This window comes from Peromyscus eremicus, chromosome 3 (assembly GCF_949786415.1).
Source record: "Peromyscus eremicus chromosome 3, PerEre_H2_v1, whole genome shotgun sequence".
Classification (NCBI taxonomy): Eukaryota; Metazoa; Chordata; class Mammalia; order Rodentia; family Cricetidae; genus Peromyscus; species Peromyscus eremicus.
In genome coordinates, this window is record NC_081418.1 from 21,594,382 (window position 1) to 21,611,284 (window position 16,903).

The following is a 16,903-nucleotide window of genomic DNA, read 5'->3' on the forward strand; positions in this document are numbered from 1 at the left end:
CCAGTTTGCTTCTAGAACTTTCCTTTGCTTTTACTACGTAGCTAGTTGGCATAAGAAACATGATTGGACATGCCATTCCTAAGCATTTCCAGCTTTTGATTTAAGCTGGTAAGTGTCTAGAGTGTGTATTTCACTTGAACACTTAGGATATGTTGTAAGATTATTACTTGACCTAATTTCAGTATTGTTGTATCCTAGAAAAGGGGGCAAATGGCGAACAGGAAGTTAGTGATTCAATCAGAACACATAGAAGCTTTATTAGGTTCATGGTCTCATACAAGTGTGTTTCATGGTGTCCCAAAACAGTAGTGATACTGATAGCAAAGGTCACTGATTACAGATTACCATAATACGTAATAACAATGAGTCAGGCCTGGAACCCTAGCCATTTGGGATTTCGAGACTACTGGACCACACATTCAGGATACAGATGTAGTTACAGGCCAGCCTGGGCTACTTAGGGAGACTGTCTCAAAATAAGAAGTGAAAGGGCTTACCTAGCGTGTGTGAGGCCCTCAGTTCAGGTCCTAGCAACATTCCCTCTATCTTGGTGCCTCAGAATCGAGAGCATGCCTGAATTGTGACAGTGATACAAAGTGAGCAGGTGCTTTCGGAAAAAGAGACTCGTTCAGTGCAGGATGGTCCCAGCCTTCAATTTATCAAGACTATGTTGCCTGCCAAGGGAACACTACCGGATAACTTAGGTCTACAGGGAGTAACCAAAATAAATAAATAAACTTCTACAAGGGATTAAAGTCGTGTGTAGTACCCATGTGAGAAGACTATAGTGCTATTTCTACAGAATTTGGAGGACAAGGTGTGCTGAATCAAGCTGCACTTCTCTATGAAAGCAGTAGGCATTCTGGAGGCTGCAGGAACTGCAGCTGTAGCATCAGTTAGCGCCGACGCACTAGTTACTGAGTTCCAGCTGGCAGACTGCGGCAGGAGGGATGAGTTCCGAGTAGGAGAGCTGATAAAATGACTGCTGATGAACTTGGAGTCCAGGTTCAGAGAGACCCGAGATGAAGCAATGAAACAGTGAGCTCAGAACAAACACTTACCAAATACAGCTAATGAAGTTGAGTTTGAGCAGATGTGAGCACACACATTTCCACATTTCTCACAGGAAAAAAATGCTGTCTATGGTTCAAATAGATGTTACAAAACTATGTTTTGATAATTTTCTGTGTCTTATAAAAGGATTATTTATTTGGAGAAAGATCATTCTAAATATTTAACTTCTTTAGATTAATTTCACTTCTTTTTTTAATAAATTCAAATAAATAGAATTTCCATGTTAAATCTTTGAATGACTAGTGTAATCTCAATTCTTTAAAACTGTAACAAAGTGGTTAAGAGTCAGAATCCTTGATTCAGTTTGCTAATGTGGTAGACAGTGCTACTGATCTGTCTGCATTCATCTGTAAAGTTTATCCATAAAAGCTCTACAGCGTCTCGCACTTCTTTATGTGTGTATATGTTCACACATATATGTGAGCCATGGTACATACGTGGAGTCAGGACAACTTGCCCGAGTCAGTTCTCTCTTCCACCATGCAGGTCTCAGGAGTCGAACATAGGTTGCTAGGCTTGGCAGCAAGCACCTTTACTCAGCCTCTTTGCCTTCTCCATATGAAGTTACTATTATGCAATATTTCTGACGTGTTTGCCATAGTACCTCTTCTCCTAGCTCCTGATATTTATAGGTATAGATCTATAAGATTCTTACCAAATGTTAGTGGTGTTATTTCTGAGTAGTAGTGAGGTTTAGGTTGATTTTTTCCTTCTTTATACAAATCTATATTGGTTGAATTTTTTCTTCAGACAAATAATGCAAAGCTCTCTCTTTAAAATCAAGAGGTATTTTAATTTTCTCTCTCTTTTTTTTTTTTTTTTTTTTTTGCATCTGAGGTCACAATTGATAGGCCTAGAGGTGTGTGTTTTTAAAATGTTCCTCACATGATTCTGATGATGTGTAAGGCTTAGAAGGCACTTGGCATCGACAACTCCCTCCCACCCAAGCAAACCCCCATAGTGTGCAAGATGATTGAACGATGTCTGCTTCCGGTCTAGTCTCCTGCAGTACAACCGTGAAGAGTCTGAGACGGTGGACATGATTTTATCAGAAATTGAACTGGGCTTTGGGGATGCATTCCACCTTCACGAGGTGGCTGCTTTGTTTCAGGACAGGAAAGAAAATAGTTCACAAATAGTCATAAAGGCAGGAGTCCTTGAAATTGGGAGGAGGACAACAACAAGGAGGAGCCAGCATATGCTGACTGATGATGCTCTGAGAACAGTTAAGTGTGGATGGCAGGCATCAGAGCATCCCAAAATATTTTTAAATTGGGAACAAATTATAAAATACCAACAACAACTGTTCCTCTGCACCTCTTCTAGAAAGACGTTAACTGAGTTTTGCTTAGCTTTATTGCCGCCTCAACTGTTTTCTTTCTGAATCAGTATAGTCAGCCTTCTATATCCATGCATTCCACAGCCATAAATTGAGCCAACCATAGATTAAAACTATTGGATGAATGCAGATGTAGTAAGCATATACAGATGTTTTTCTTGTTCTTATTTCCTAAGCAATACAGTATAAAAACTATAAAAGCATATCATTTATATTGTATTCAACATTGTGGGTTCTTTAAATATGCTGAGAGTACAGTAGGAGGATTTGTTATATGCAAGCACCTTTCCATTTTCTATAAAGGACTTAGCCATTTGTGGATTGGGATATTCCTGAAGAGTCCTGGAACCAGTTTTCCCACTGAGAGGGAAGAAAAACCATAATTGTCCAGAGGAGAGCCGTGCCAAATACCTGGCTCACCTATCTTGACTACTTTTTTCTGCTTGCTTTCCTAGTTATCACTGACTCACTGTTTTACCAGTATCTCCAGACAGTCTGCTGTACTTTGTTCAGTTTTTCTCATGTGCATTGGTTAATGTAGATGAGCCTAGTCAAGTGTTCTGTAAATACAGTGGTGAAGCTCTTTTAGTTTTGTGGTTGTGATAGGTGATTATTGGCTTTTGCATTTTGATTTAACAGAACACTGACTTGTAGGTTCATCTCCCTGTATGCTTGTTGTCCTTTCTGTGAGTGGTGATTGTTTGAAAAATGAAGAATGTGATGGATAAAACACTGACTTTTCTTAGCCAGGTAGATCAGGGTGCAAATCTGTGCTTTGTACCTGTGCTAACCATTTACATAAAATAGAAAGGTATTTGCATATGACACCTAACGACTTCTCATGTTATCATTGGATTACTTACACTACCTAATATAGTTATACTGTATTATGTTGGAAATAGTGTCAGGAACAAGCCTGTATTACCTGTTGACTTTCAAAGATGTGTGTGTGTGTGTGTGTGTGTGTGTGTGTGTGTGTGTGTGTGCATGAAGGCCAGGAATTGGCATCAGATTCCGCAGAGTCAAATTATAAGTACTTGCAGGCTACCCAGCTTGTTACATGGGTGCTGAACTCTGATTTTCACGATTATGCAGCAAGGTCTCTTAACTGTTGAACTATTTCCCAAGCTTGACTTTTTAAATTTTCTATTTTCTTGTCTACAAAATGGACATTTTGAGAATGGAAACTGAAATTATATGTGGATAGTACCTAGCATATGATAGATGCTTAGCATTTAAAATTTTTTCTTGGCGAATGGGAAATTGTATACTTAAGGCCACCCTCACTGGTTGTTAGCAAACTTAAAAAGTAACTTGGTTGGGAAGTAGTTCAGTAGGTAGTCTTTGAGCTCCTGATATTCTAGGGACCATACTAAATCTGATGATACTCAGATGCCATGCAGGACTTGGTAAGCCAGTGGGTTAACAGTGAGAGACTTGAGCAGCCAGAGTCTACATCCAGCAATGCTATGAAACAAGTCTTTGGAGTAGGAGCCAACAGACTTTTGTTAAGGGCTAGGTAAAGCTTTATTGGGCGTGTTTCTTCTATTGCAGCTGTTCAGCACTGATTTGGAACCAGCCACAGTCAGCATACACAGGAATAGAGGGATGGGCATGGATGCATTTAGATAAAATTTCATTGCAAAAACAAGAACCTATGGCCATTCCCTACCCACCCAGGCTGGATGGCTTTTACACTTATTTTTTTTTCCTTACTGTTGATAATTTATTATTTGTAGTAGCGTAGCACACAGACTGAGTATTTATTACTCAGAATTATGTTTCTGTAGAAGTGGGTAAGGATACAGGGCCATTCTGTGAGGGACTGCATGCATTTAATTGTCCTACTGTTTTGGATTGTTCATCTCAGGCCGCTCACTTTGTTTCTGCAAACGCTCAGTCTCCCCTTCATGGAGCTCATCTTCATGGTGTTTCTTCAAGAGAGCCAGTTGTTCTCTAGTCTTCCCTCCCCAAAGCCCCCACCGGCTTCTCAGATGGAACCGGCCATCCTGTCCAGGCTCTCCAACTCGGAGAGACGTGGCTTTACCTGTCTAAAGAGCAGGATGAAACAGAGACAGTCTGTAGCTCACAAAGCCCGAAGCAGTTTTGATTTCTGGTTCTTCACAGAATTTGCTAACTCCGCATTGGAGAATAGAGTAAGTGATGATTGCTACAAAAGTTGACAGCCAAGAATGAAAATGATCCTGGCAGACAAGCTCAGGTCATGGAGGATCCCTGGCTCTGCCAACAGTAGTGAGTCCACCTACTACTTGCTTAGGATTGTTCACAGAGGGCTGTGAACGCAGCACAGGCGAGGAGACGGTAAATACTACTACAAATACTTTCTTACACAAGGTGTCAGCTTCCCATGAAAACTAAACCTCAGAATTTTTTTCTTGATCATGTCGATTGCTTGATAATTTTATAACAGGATGCTAATTTTTAAATTATTATTTATTACTTTTCTTTCTTTCTTTTTTTTTTTTTTTTACAGAAATACATTCTCGGGAAATGGCCTCTAAATCTTGGGTGAATTTTTTAACCTTCCTCTGTGGATCAGCTATAGGATTTTTTTTATGTTCTCAACTATTCAGTAATTTGTTGGGAGAACAGGGTGACACCCAGCCTAATCTGCTTCATAATGATCCTCATGCTAGACATTTGGATGATAATGGACACAATCACCCCAAGGGACAAGTGAACTTCAATGCAGACTCTAGCCAACATAAAGGTAAGGTGTGTGTTGTAAGAAGTATGTAACTGTTGAATGTGCTGGAAAGTTATGTACATCTCAATATATTGCCGTCTACACCTGTTGATTGAAATGAGCCTTGTGTGTCAGATATTAAGGTGATTTTTGATCTGTTTGCCTTGGGGGAAAAACCCAAGATTTATTTAAGAAGTTAATAATTTTAAATTAGTTTTAAATGGAAGTGGTTCATAAACCATAATATAGAGAAAGACATGAGTTTGGGGAAATTTTTCTTTAGGGTCAGTTTTGTTATGATTTATATGAACTGTCTGGTTTCTGTTACCCTAGAGAAACACATAAGGTGTGTATATCTTAATTTACATTTTTGTCAGTGGTTAACTAATCATTTTTCTTTTTGAGGGTCAGAGAGGTGTTGCTGGAGAATTTCTCTCCAGCTCCCACCACCAAGTCCCGCCAGTCTCAGAGCCCACTTATAAAATAAACACACAGACTCTTACATTATTTAAACTGCTTGGCCATTAGCTCAGGCCTGTTATTGTCTAGCTCTTACTCTTATATTTAGTCCATTTCTATTAATCTTTACTTTGCCACATGGCTCATGGCTTACTGGTACCTTACATCTTCCTTGTCCTGATGGCGGCTGGCAGTGTCTCTCTGACTCAGCCTTCCACTTCCCAGAATTCTTTTCCTTGTCCCGCCTATACTTCCTGCCTAGCCAATGGCCAATCAGTGATTTATTTACTGACCAATCAGCAACACACTTGACATACAGACCATCCCACAGCACTTCCCCTTTTCTTTTCTTAAAAAGGAAGGTTTTAACTTTAACATAGTAAAATTACATATAACAAAACAATTATCAAGCAAGAATTACAGTTACAATATTAAAGAAGAGATCCTATCTATCTTATATTTGTAAGTTTAAGGTTTTATATCTAACTTATCTTTTATTATAACTAAGGAAAATTGTAAGTATCTAGTCTTTAACCACATCAAAGACCTCAGAAGGATATACTACTACCTGAGAAATGGAGAAGGATATAAGCAACTTTTAGGAGTCTTGTAGGGTAGACAGAGACAGCTGGCAGCCTGGACAGTCATTCAAAGTTCTCTTGTAAAGTTGGGGCATCTGTCTTCAGCCCACAGGCCTAGAGTCTCTTATTCACTTTTCTCTGTGTCCTGTAGAATGTCTGGCAGTTTTCTCTGCAAAGCAGGAACCTGAAGGACCATTTTGTCAAGCAAAGTTCAGTGGTCACCTTTGTATGGGTCCTGCATGTCCAGTTGATCAGGCAGTCCAGGCAAGAACAGTTTCTTGCCCAAATGGCTATTTTTGTCAAGGTGAAGATAAACTCCATATGGAGTGTCTTCGATGCCCATCCTCCTCTCTGAAGTAAATCGGTGCTGTCAGGAGCAGACATGTCTCACTGTCCAGAAAGTCTAAATTTTTAAAACATTTTAAATGCCATATTCTGTAGGTCTTTGAAGTGTTTGAAGACTACCTATCTATCTGAAACATAACTATGTATACCTAAAAGACTTAACTAACATGGCTACAAATATGATTATCATAGATGACTAATTATTAATCTATTTTTTAATTATCCATTACAATTTTAAATGAGTTACATAAACATAATACCTCAAACAAGAATAGAAATATATATATACAGTATAACAAAATTAAGTTTAAACTTGTATCAATAAACTAAAATCTATAGCGATGTAAAACATTTTAAACAAGTTGTTACTCTTTAAAAGTAGGTTCATTAATCTACCCTTTCATCCTATCATATCTAAACTATCCCCTTTTTTTCTTTAGAAAGAGATTGTATTTATAATCAACCTGCTTTAAATAAAAATATTGGTTTTTGTCTGTCCCACACCAGAGGGCTCTTCTGATTTGGGACATAAGAATCTCTTAACCATTTTTTTTTTTTTGAGCAATATGTCTGGGTTTAGAGGGGGAGTGAGCCAATTCCATCTCTAAAGCCAGCTTGGTATATTTGGGAATTTGGGCGTAGCTTCTCTTACTACTTCCTGCTGGAGGGGGGCGCTGTATCTTCTGGAGACAGAAAGAAAATTTTAGGATCATGGAGTAGTCCGTGAGGCTGTATATCTGAGCCAGTTGACTTGAAACCATTCTGGATGTTGAATCATCTGGGCCATGGTGTCATTGGAGACCTTTCAGGGGGTCTTGGCTGGTCAAACCTGATGTATCTTAATCTGGAACAAATCCATAGTCTCTGGCTTTCTGTGGAAACAAGAGCAGAGACTCTTTTCCAAAGCAACATATCCTTATATCCAAATTTTGAAGTCAAGGTACCTTTAAAATATACATTTTGGCATAACTCAACAGCTTTTACAATCAAATGTTTTTCTGCAGTTACGAATATCAAAGAGAACATAATCCAGATTCTTTGTGTGGTAGCCATCTTTACGTGGCTTATTTTTTTATATTAGCGTGAGCCTATTGCTTTAAACTGCAGCCTTCTAAGCCTGAAATGGCGCAGTGGCTGCTGGCTCCGCCCACTTCAGCTTCCCAACATGGCGGCGGTCCGCTTTCCGCCAGCTCTGGGAGCCATAACTCTCAGAAATAGTGGGTCTACACTTTTACCAAAGTAGCGTGTAGCCCAGAAACCTCTTTTTTTTGTTTTGTACTAGCAAAGGCTAAATTCACCACACAGTTTAATGTGCTACTTGCAGAGGCCTCATTCCCACCATACTGCAGGTCGAGAGCGCACGCTAGGAACCCGCCAGTAGCTCAAACCGGCAGCTGCCGCTCATTTGAGAGAGACAATTAGGAACTGTTTTTAGGTCCGTTTTAGAATCTTTTTTCTAAGTTTTTAGGTGGAAACTCTTGCCACCACGTTGGACGCCATTTGTTGCTGGAGAATTTCTCTCCAGCTCCCACCACCAAGTCCCGCCAGTCTCAGAGCCCACTTATAAAATAAACACACAGACTCTTACATTATTTAAACTGCTTGGCCATTAGCTCAGGCCTGTTATTGTCTAGCTCTTACTCTTATATTTAGTCCATTTCTATTAATCTTTACTTTGCCACATGGCTCATGGCTTACTGGTACCTTACATCTTCCTTGTCCTGATGGCGGCTGGCAGTGTCTCTCTGACTCAGCCTTCCACTTCCCAGAATTCTTTTCCTTGTCCCGCCTATACTTCCTGCCTAGCCAATGGCCAATCAGTGATTTATTTACTGACCAATCAGCAACACACTTGACATACAGACCATCCCACAGCAGAGAGGTGTAGAAGTAACGAAAGTAAGTGTACGTTACAGGGCTTTTCTCCTGGTTCTTAGCACTGAAACTAGACTTTTTCAGTGGAGTCTTCTGTGTATCCCTTGAATGTTGGTTTTCTCTGTGTTTCTCCTCTTTAGCTCTATCTGTATGATGTCACCAATTCTTGAAACTTTCATTCCTGCCTTTTCCTAACTGAGTTTATCTTCAGCCTATTTACATACAATAAGAGAAGACATTGTTAACATAATACAAACGTCTCTGCAACTGATTGATTTGGCAGAACAGAATACAAGTAGCTTAGGAGTGATTGGAATTGCAAAATGGAAAAGCTCCCTCCAGTTGAGAGTTGGTTTTTTTCTCTTCTTAGCAGTAAATTGTGTCTTTCTACCTCTCATACATAGATTAGGTGTTAGGGTATCAAAACCTGGTTGTGTGTTATCAACTAATGCTACACATGCGTAGTATAGCACATTGTCATGTTGCATGACTTTGTGCACAGTGATTCATGTCACAGACCAGTTCACTTGCTGTGTACTTACTCTGTTGCACAGCTCCCTGTCTTCAGATGATTAAGGGAGGCTGCTGAACCTCACTGTATGCACATGTATTTGAAAATATCTGTTAACCTTCCTAGGCCACAGAATGTAGATAAGGCTGAACATTTCCTGACCCCGCTCTCAGTGTGTAAATTAAACTCCTTTCTTCCCCACTCCCAGAATGCTGTTTTCTTGTTTTCTCCTTATTTTATCTTAACAACCAGTGTGTGACTGGGAACTATGAAACTGGGGGACATGCTTATTTTCTCATCTCAGTTGGTTCCAGTTCTTACTGAATTCTAACAATTCTGCATTGCCCTTTTCCAAGATCTCTTGCTCTTAGGCCAAGTGTGTTTTCCCTAAGTCAGGCTTGCAGCTACCTGCACATCCTTCTACTTGATCCAATTTCCCCATGCCTTTTCTTCTAGAGAGCTGTTACTGAGGACCCTGTCCTGCATCATTTTTAGTGCCGCACCATTTCTCCCCTTCTCTGTTTTGCTTACGTTCTTAGATCACTGCTCTCATTTAGTAGTCCCACAGTTTCTTTTCCCTCAGCACACAGAACTCTTTGAACATACATCTGTCCGACTGGCTGGAGAGGTGGCTCAGTGGTTAAGAGTACTAGCTGTTTTTTCCAGAGGGCCTGGGTTTGATTTCCAGCACCCAAATCGAGGCCTATAACAGGTTGTACCTCCATTTCCAGAGGGATCCGATACCCTCTTCTGGCCTCCATGGGCACTTTATGCCATGTGCATTACAGACATACAGGCAGGCAAAACACCCAAACATTTAAAATAAATATATCTTTTTCAAAAATTATTCTATGTCACTGCATTTCTTACTGTGCAACAATTACTGGTTTACTTGTGAAGTTCCCTGCTAAACTGAATTCTGCTCTGGTAAGAAATGTTCTTGTTCATATTTCTACTTCTGTGCTGGCACATTTATTAGAACAAAAGAACTAATAAAAAGACTGAGAGGATCTACCAGATCCCAGCTGTGGGAGGAAAGCTGTCTTGTCCTACATGTACCATTTTTGCTGTCCACTTTGGTGTGTCTGTGTGACTAAGAGATTGATTTCTTAGTTCCATGAGCAGTGGATGCTTTCTAACTACAGATTGTAGAGTCGCCTGCTCTGGACTGAGTTCTTGGTATTCCATGGCATGAGAATTCTTTCATGCCACCTCACCTTTTCTTCTGTTCTTTTTTAGTCAGTTAACTATTTAACCCTACCTCCTTGTTAATCTTTTACAAGACCAAGGGTTCAACAATTAATTGACCTTTCCCCTAAAAGTGTTGGACCTTCTTAGGATTAACTAGAGCTTTCTTATCAAGTGTGGCTTATAGATTCATACTGGTCTGTAACTAAGTAAGTGTTGAAATCAGGAGTAAAACAGTGATTTACCAACTAATTTTGTCTAGATCAGTGCTTGTATTTTACATATTCCAAAGCTGAGAGTTTTCTAATGATTAATTTTTATCATATCTATAAAAGTATAGGCCTCTAGCAATTGGAAATAAAGATTGCTCCATCACCACATATCATTTAAAAAGCCCTGGTCTATGGCCACATACTTATGTACATACGTAACTATGTACTAATTAAGCGCAAGTTATTAATAACAATAAAACCACAAAGAGGACATGAAGTTGAGGGAAGAAGGGGTGGGATACTAGGGAGTTGGATGGACATAGTGGTGGATGACCAATATACACTGTATAATGTATACAACTTTCGAAGAAGAAAGGTGGTTTTACAAAGCACTAGTCTGGATGTTCAGACTGAACTCTTCCTCTAGACCAGTGATGCTCACATTTTGGTGGACAGCCTGAAATTTGTTTACACCCAGGTTATGGATCAGTTTAAGTTCCTAAGCTCACTACTGTGTGTAGTAGACATTTTCATCAAACCTTGTTTGTGGTATTCTGCTGTATATTCTGACAGCATGGTGGCGCACGCCTTTAATCCCAGCACTTGGTAGACAGAGCTAGGTAGATGTCTGTGTGTTCAAGGATACAGCCAACATTGGAGACACATGCCTTTAATCTCAATACCATAGAGGACCTGGAGGGCTGTACATACAGGCAGTGACAAGGCAGTCACGTGTTTGTGTTTACAACCAATGAGAAGGCAGAACAGAAAGACTATTTAAAGACATACACACAGGAAGTAGGCCCCCTTTCGGAGAGCTCTCTTGGCTGAAGCAGGAAGGGTAAGGCTCTTAGCTCTGACCTCTTGGCTTTCTTCTCTGAATCGGCTCTGTGTTTCTTATTTAATAAGACGGTTGGTTACAACTACAGAGCCTCCTATGGCTTTGCAAACTGGTAGCTTATAGAGACACTGCTCTGGATAATTCCAGAAATCCTACCTCTACCTATTGCTCTGTTCTGTTTCTAACTGCTGGGTTTGCATTTGGGAATGAGTACATAGTACTATCTGAGCACATTAACTCCTGTGCTTTGAAGTGATGGCATCATCAAAGTCTTCAAGAACACCTCAGGGTACTTGTCAAAATTTATAACAATTGACTCATGACATTCAAAACTGAACTGACTTGAGCAGCATGGTTTGCTTGTTGTTGTTTTTATTCTTCTGTCTTTTAGAAGTTCGTTCACAGCAGTGAGAAATTCCCAGGAATGCTCCTCTACTTTCTTTGTGGTATTAAGTAGCGAGGAGAGACTGTGTGAGATGGCCTTTGAGTATGGATTGCTGGCTCTGGGGTGGGGCCAGCTACACTACTGCACTTCAACCAACTACCCAGAGGATGTTGGTATTTTTGATCAATTCGATCGGGTAGTAAGCACTTAGGAGCTGGTAATGCTTCAGAGATGTTGTGGATGAAACTGACAGGAAATTAGAATGTCAAGTCATGTTAAGTTGTGTTTTTCTCAAAGTCATTAATAACAGATGGGTAAATAGAGCCTTGGAAATAATTTATGAAAAGTTGTTTTGGTATGATTTATTAGGATTTTACATCCATGTAAATGTAACTTTTAAAAATGTTTATTTCATAGATGAGAACACGGACATTGCTGAGAACCTCTATCAGAAAGTTAAAATTCTTTGTTGGGTTATGACAAGCCCTCAAAACCTAGAGAAAAAGGCCAAACATGTCAAAGCTACATGGGCCCAGCGTTGTAATAAAGTGTTATTTATGAGTTCAGAAGAAAATCAAGACTTCCCTGCTGTGGGATTGAAAACCAAAGAAGGCAGAGAGCAACTCTACTGGAAAACAATTAAAGCTTTTCAGTATGTGCATGACCATTATTTAGAAGATGCTGATTGGTTTATGAAAGCCGATGATGACACTTACGTCATACTGGACAATCTAAGATGGCTGCTATCAAGGTATAACCCTGAACAACCCATTTACTTCGGGAGGAGGTTTAAGCCGTATGTGAAGCAGGGCTACATGAGTGGAGGAGCAGGGTATGTGCTAAGCAAAGAAGCCTTGAGAAGATTTGTTGATGCATTTAAAACAGAAAAATGTACGCATAGTTCCTCCATCGAAGACTTAGCACTGGGAAGGTGCATGGAAATTATAAATGTAGAAGCTGGAGATTCCAGAGATACCACTGGGAAAGAAACTTTCCACCCATTTGTACCAGAACACCACTTAATCAAAGGTTATCTACCAAAAACATTTTGGTACTGGAATTACAACTATTATCCTCCCGTAGAGGTAAGTCTAGACGTTGTTATTACTGTATAAATACTTGGGTCAGACTTCTGTTTACTTGAAAATAAAACAACAGACTAGTTAATATGCACGTGTTTCATTAGTATCAATAACTGGAATTTTTTTTAATGTATAGACTGACAGTATAATAAAGCAGATGAGAATAGAGGCCCCAGCCAGTCATTTAGTAGACATCTCTTGATACCTCTGTATGCCAGCCACTAGCATATGGAAGTCAGTACATCAAGTTCCGGTTTCTTTATGTTCTACACAAAGAGCTACAGAATGAATAGGCACACTTCTAAAGATGTGACTGTAGATAATGACAGGTACTCCAAAGCCTGTGGGTTATGACCCATTTGACAAACTTCTGTCTCCACAAGTATTTACTTCACAGTTCATAACTAGCAAAATTATAGCTATGAAGTAGCAACAAAAATAATTTGATGGTTGTGGGGGTCGCGACAACATGAAGAGCTGTATTAAAGGGTTACAGCATTAGGAAGGTTGAGAACCACTACACAAAAGAAAATCAAGGAGACTGTGACCTGAAGTGGGGTAGGCTACCATACGGAGATGACCCTGAGCCAAACTTTGGGTAAGGCTAGCGAGTTGTGTGAAAATTTAAATAATGAGCCTTATAGTTATCAGGGGAGAAAATTAAGGTTCAGAAAGACTAGGTTCAAATCCTATTCTTCTACTTCATAGTTGGGTGATCTTGATGTACAAGATTTGGCTAATCTTTGAGCCTCAGTTTCTTCATTTGTAAAATAGTTGTGATCTGCCTGTCATTTACTTGTAATTGCAGTGTATTATAGCCTATGACAGTTTTTAATGATAAACGTGGCTCTAGTTTGTATCTTAATATACATTTCTCAGGGTTGTAGCTGACTACCATTGTCTTTATGAACTATCTCAGATGTGCATCTGACTTGACCAAGTATAACTCTATTGACAGATGTCTTGTAGACAGTTGAGGCCTTTGTGTCCTTCCAGTCTGGTTCCCTTATCTCTTTCCCCTAAACACTGCCAGAAATTAAATGTTACTCATCGCCATGCAAGCTTTTATATTTTCCTACATGTTGATACAAACATAAATAAGTCAGCATTTGTTGTGGATTTTAAAATCAAATTATAGCACTTACATCTTCTTACAAAGTTCCATTTTTACATGTTGAGATATATTGACATTGATATATCTCTCTGCTTCATTCATCTGAATATGCTATAATTAATTTGTTTACTGCTGATAGGAGAAAACCTACATGCCTATTATAAGCACCACTAGAGTGAATTACTCAATGAGGCTACGATTATCAAACCTGGCATTTCAGATTCTGTTATTGATTAGCAATGCGTTTAGACAAGTCACTAGTTCTTTATGCTGTCTTTTTTGGCCCTGACATATAAATAGTATACTTCCGGGTACCACTTCATGCCACCAGTATTTCCAATGGCATACGACATTCTCTGTCTGCTATTAGAAGACTTGATGTTCTGCTTTACGTTCTGAACCCCTTCTCATATAAAGATATGTTCAAATTCACCATTACAATCATGTGACAGATATGCCCAGATACACAGGGCATTTCATAAAGAGTGTCAGATATTCCATACAGGCACAGCAGTAGCAAAGGACACAAGGCTTGCCATTTTGTAAGCAGTAGAAAGAATATCCTTCTTTTTAAGGGTACTTTTCAAAATGGGCATGTTTAACAGTATGCTTTATAAGAGCAAATTAAAGTATCTTCTACTTGATTCATAATGGCTTTTAAATTGTAAGGTTTTTTTTTCCTTATAAAAATGTATTCTAGTAGGCTGAAGATTCTAAAACAAAATGCGAGTATTGAAATTGTATAAATCTTCTAAAATTTATCAGAAGGTTCTAAAACACCCAGCATGAAACCAAAATACCATTATTCATTTATCTTACAATAATTTTTCTCTTTGCAGTATGAATTCCTTTTTTTAAAGTTTCTAAATGTACATATTTTTCTCTGTAATAACCACTAAGAATATGGATTTTATTGTTGCTCTGGAGTTTGGGTTTAATTGTTTTGTTTTGTTGTTATTTTGTGTGAGAAAGGAGGCTGGCCTTGAACTTGCAGTGATGCTCCAGTGTCTGAGTGCTGTGATTTCAGAGTTGTGCCACTACACTTGCTTACAAAATTGTTTATGTAGCAAGTTAAGACATAAGATAGGTTGATCAGAGCTATGGAGCTGAGAAATGACAGAATCTAATTTACTCTTTATTTCAGGGCTTTTTTTTTTTTTTTTTTTTTGTACATTAACTTTAGTCTGTCTGAAACATAGTCTGAGATGGAGAGCTCCTGATTTTTCCAAGTTGTTATAGTATCATTTCTTAGACTTATGTAGTACAACTTCATCGTATACCATAGCATCACCTGTAGGAGGGGCAGAGCCTGGGGTTCTAGTCCTGTGTGGTTCTTTGGGGATTTGGCCCATATTGTTTTGAACCTTTTACCTTTAAGATTTTTTGAACCATTAAGTATGTATTGCTTTCCCTCTTTTTTCTGAAAGTGTTTTGACACTCATGTAGCTTTCTTTGCATATAACTCATTAATGTAATGAAAATGATATCTTTGCCCAGGAAGTTTTTGAATTGTTGTTGAAATGTATAGTTTCCCTCGGATTATTGTATCTTTTGTTTGTTTGTTTTAGTTTTTTTTTTTTTTTTGTGGGTGACTGTTTTGCTTGTGTGTATGTCTGGTGCTACAGGAGATCAGAAGAGGGTGTTGGATCCTCAGACTGCAGTGTTGGGTGATAGTGAACCACCATGTGTGTAGGTGCTAGGAACTGAACCTGGGTCCTCTGCAGGAGCAGCAGTGCTCTTAACACTGGGCCCTCCCTCCATCTCCAGGGGCTACTCCTTAAAGATTCCCCTACGTATTTAGTATAGTTGGAACCATCTTACTTGGGCTTTTTACTTAACTGACATATATGAAAATGTAGACAGTTTCTTTTCAGTCCTGAACCTAAAGCATCACACATACTAGGCACGTGCTCTACCACTGTGCCGTATTCTCAGCCCTCTGAGAACTTTTAAAACTAGCTAAGAATCTGCCTGTTGTAACATTGTTTATATCTGATGATTTTTTTTTTCACTTGAAACTCTTGCGACCTTCCAGTAGCTTGGAGTCACCTACAAGGGGCTAATTTGTTTTCTTTCTAATTTATAGTTCTTTTTTACTTACTGTATTTTATTTATAATGCTTAAGAACAATGTTTTAGCCATCCATTTAAAAAATATCAGACAAATAAAGCCTTATTCTTTGTATAGCGTCCCCTTTAATTTGAAGAAATCAAGAATTTTAAATGGTTAAGCACTAAATAGTGTTAGAAAACACAGTTTTAGGTAAAGTGCTTTGGCAGTTCCAGGTTTGGTTTTAAATTCTTGGGAACTGAGAAAACTGTTGGCGTCTTACACCATCTGATGGGTTAGGCCCCTCTGCTTTCTCCCTCAAGCTTTGATGCTTCAGTATTATAACTAGTGTGAATGTGTGGAATGTGTGCTACTGTGCCGCTTATTAACAATGTCCAATTCTGTTATTTTCTTAGGGTCCTGGTTGCTGTTCTGATATTGCAATTTCTTTTCACTATGTTGATTCTACAACTATGTATGAATTAGAATACCTCGTTTATCATCTTCGCCCATATGGTTATTTATATAGATATCAACCTGCCTTGCCTGAGGATATACTAAAAGAAATTAATCAAGCAAACAAAAAAGAAGATACAAAAGTAAAATTGGGCAACCCTTGAAAGCAGAACGTGAGTGGACTGAGGTTAAATGGTCTACATTGCACTGAAGGACTCCTGCCTTTCTGACAAAACCCTGAAATCCCATTGAGGAACTCATCTGAAGTGAACATTCCATATAGAAATTTTTCCAGTGGATGACTGTAATCTGAAGCATTTAAAGAGCTGTGAAGTCTGTTAAAATGTGTTTTGATACAGTAATATATAAATATAAATATATACATACACACACATACACTATATATATATATATATATATGTGTGTGTGTGTGTGTGTGAATGAAGAGTTTGTGTTCTTCAAATGGTGACAGAAGAGCTAGAAAGACTGTCCCTGTTCCTGACAGTGTGTGTTGTCACTAAAGCTGGAGTGGTTCTGTTTGTAATCACCTACTACACCGCACCGATAGAACACAGTGCTGAACAGATCTGCCTTAAAGCTAGAAAGAAATACTGTTGCTCAGTATACACTCTGCTCATGTGTATACGATACAAACCAGCCTCCCAGTTGCCGAATGAAAACTTGT

General features: G+C 38.9%; 1 protein-coding gene across 3 annotated transcripts in view; it reads left to right on the forward strand.

The window, feature by feature from the left end:
* Positions 1–16,632, forward strand: part of C1galt1 (core 1 synthase, glycoprotein-N-acetylgalactosamine 3-beta-galactosyltransferase 1) — a 37,376-nt gene extending 20,744 nt beyond the window's left edge. For 2 of the 3 annotated variants that reach the window (XM_059257362.1, XM_059257361.1), the window contains 3 exons: positions 4,908–5,144; positions 11,935–12,602; positions 16,179–16,632. In XM_059257362.1, coding sequence (XP_059113345.1) covers positions 4,925–5,144; positions 11,935–12,602; positions 16,179–16,382 — 1,092 coding nt within the window. In that variant the 5' untranslated portion in view covers positions 4,908–4,924 and the 3' untranslated portion in view covers positions 16,383–16,632. The remainder of the gene's footprint in view (positions 1–4,907; positions 5,145–11,934; positions 12,603–16,178) is intronic. The other variant, XM_059257363.1, reaches the window with a different exon arrangement.
* Positions 16,633–16,903: the final 271 nt, after the last annotated feature.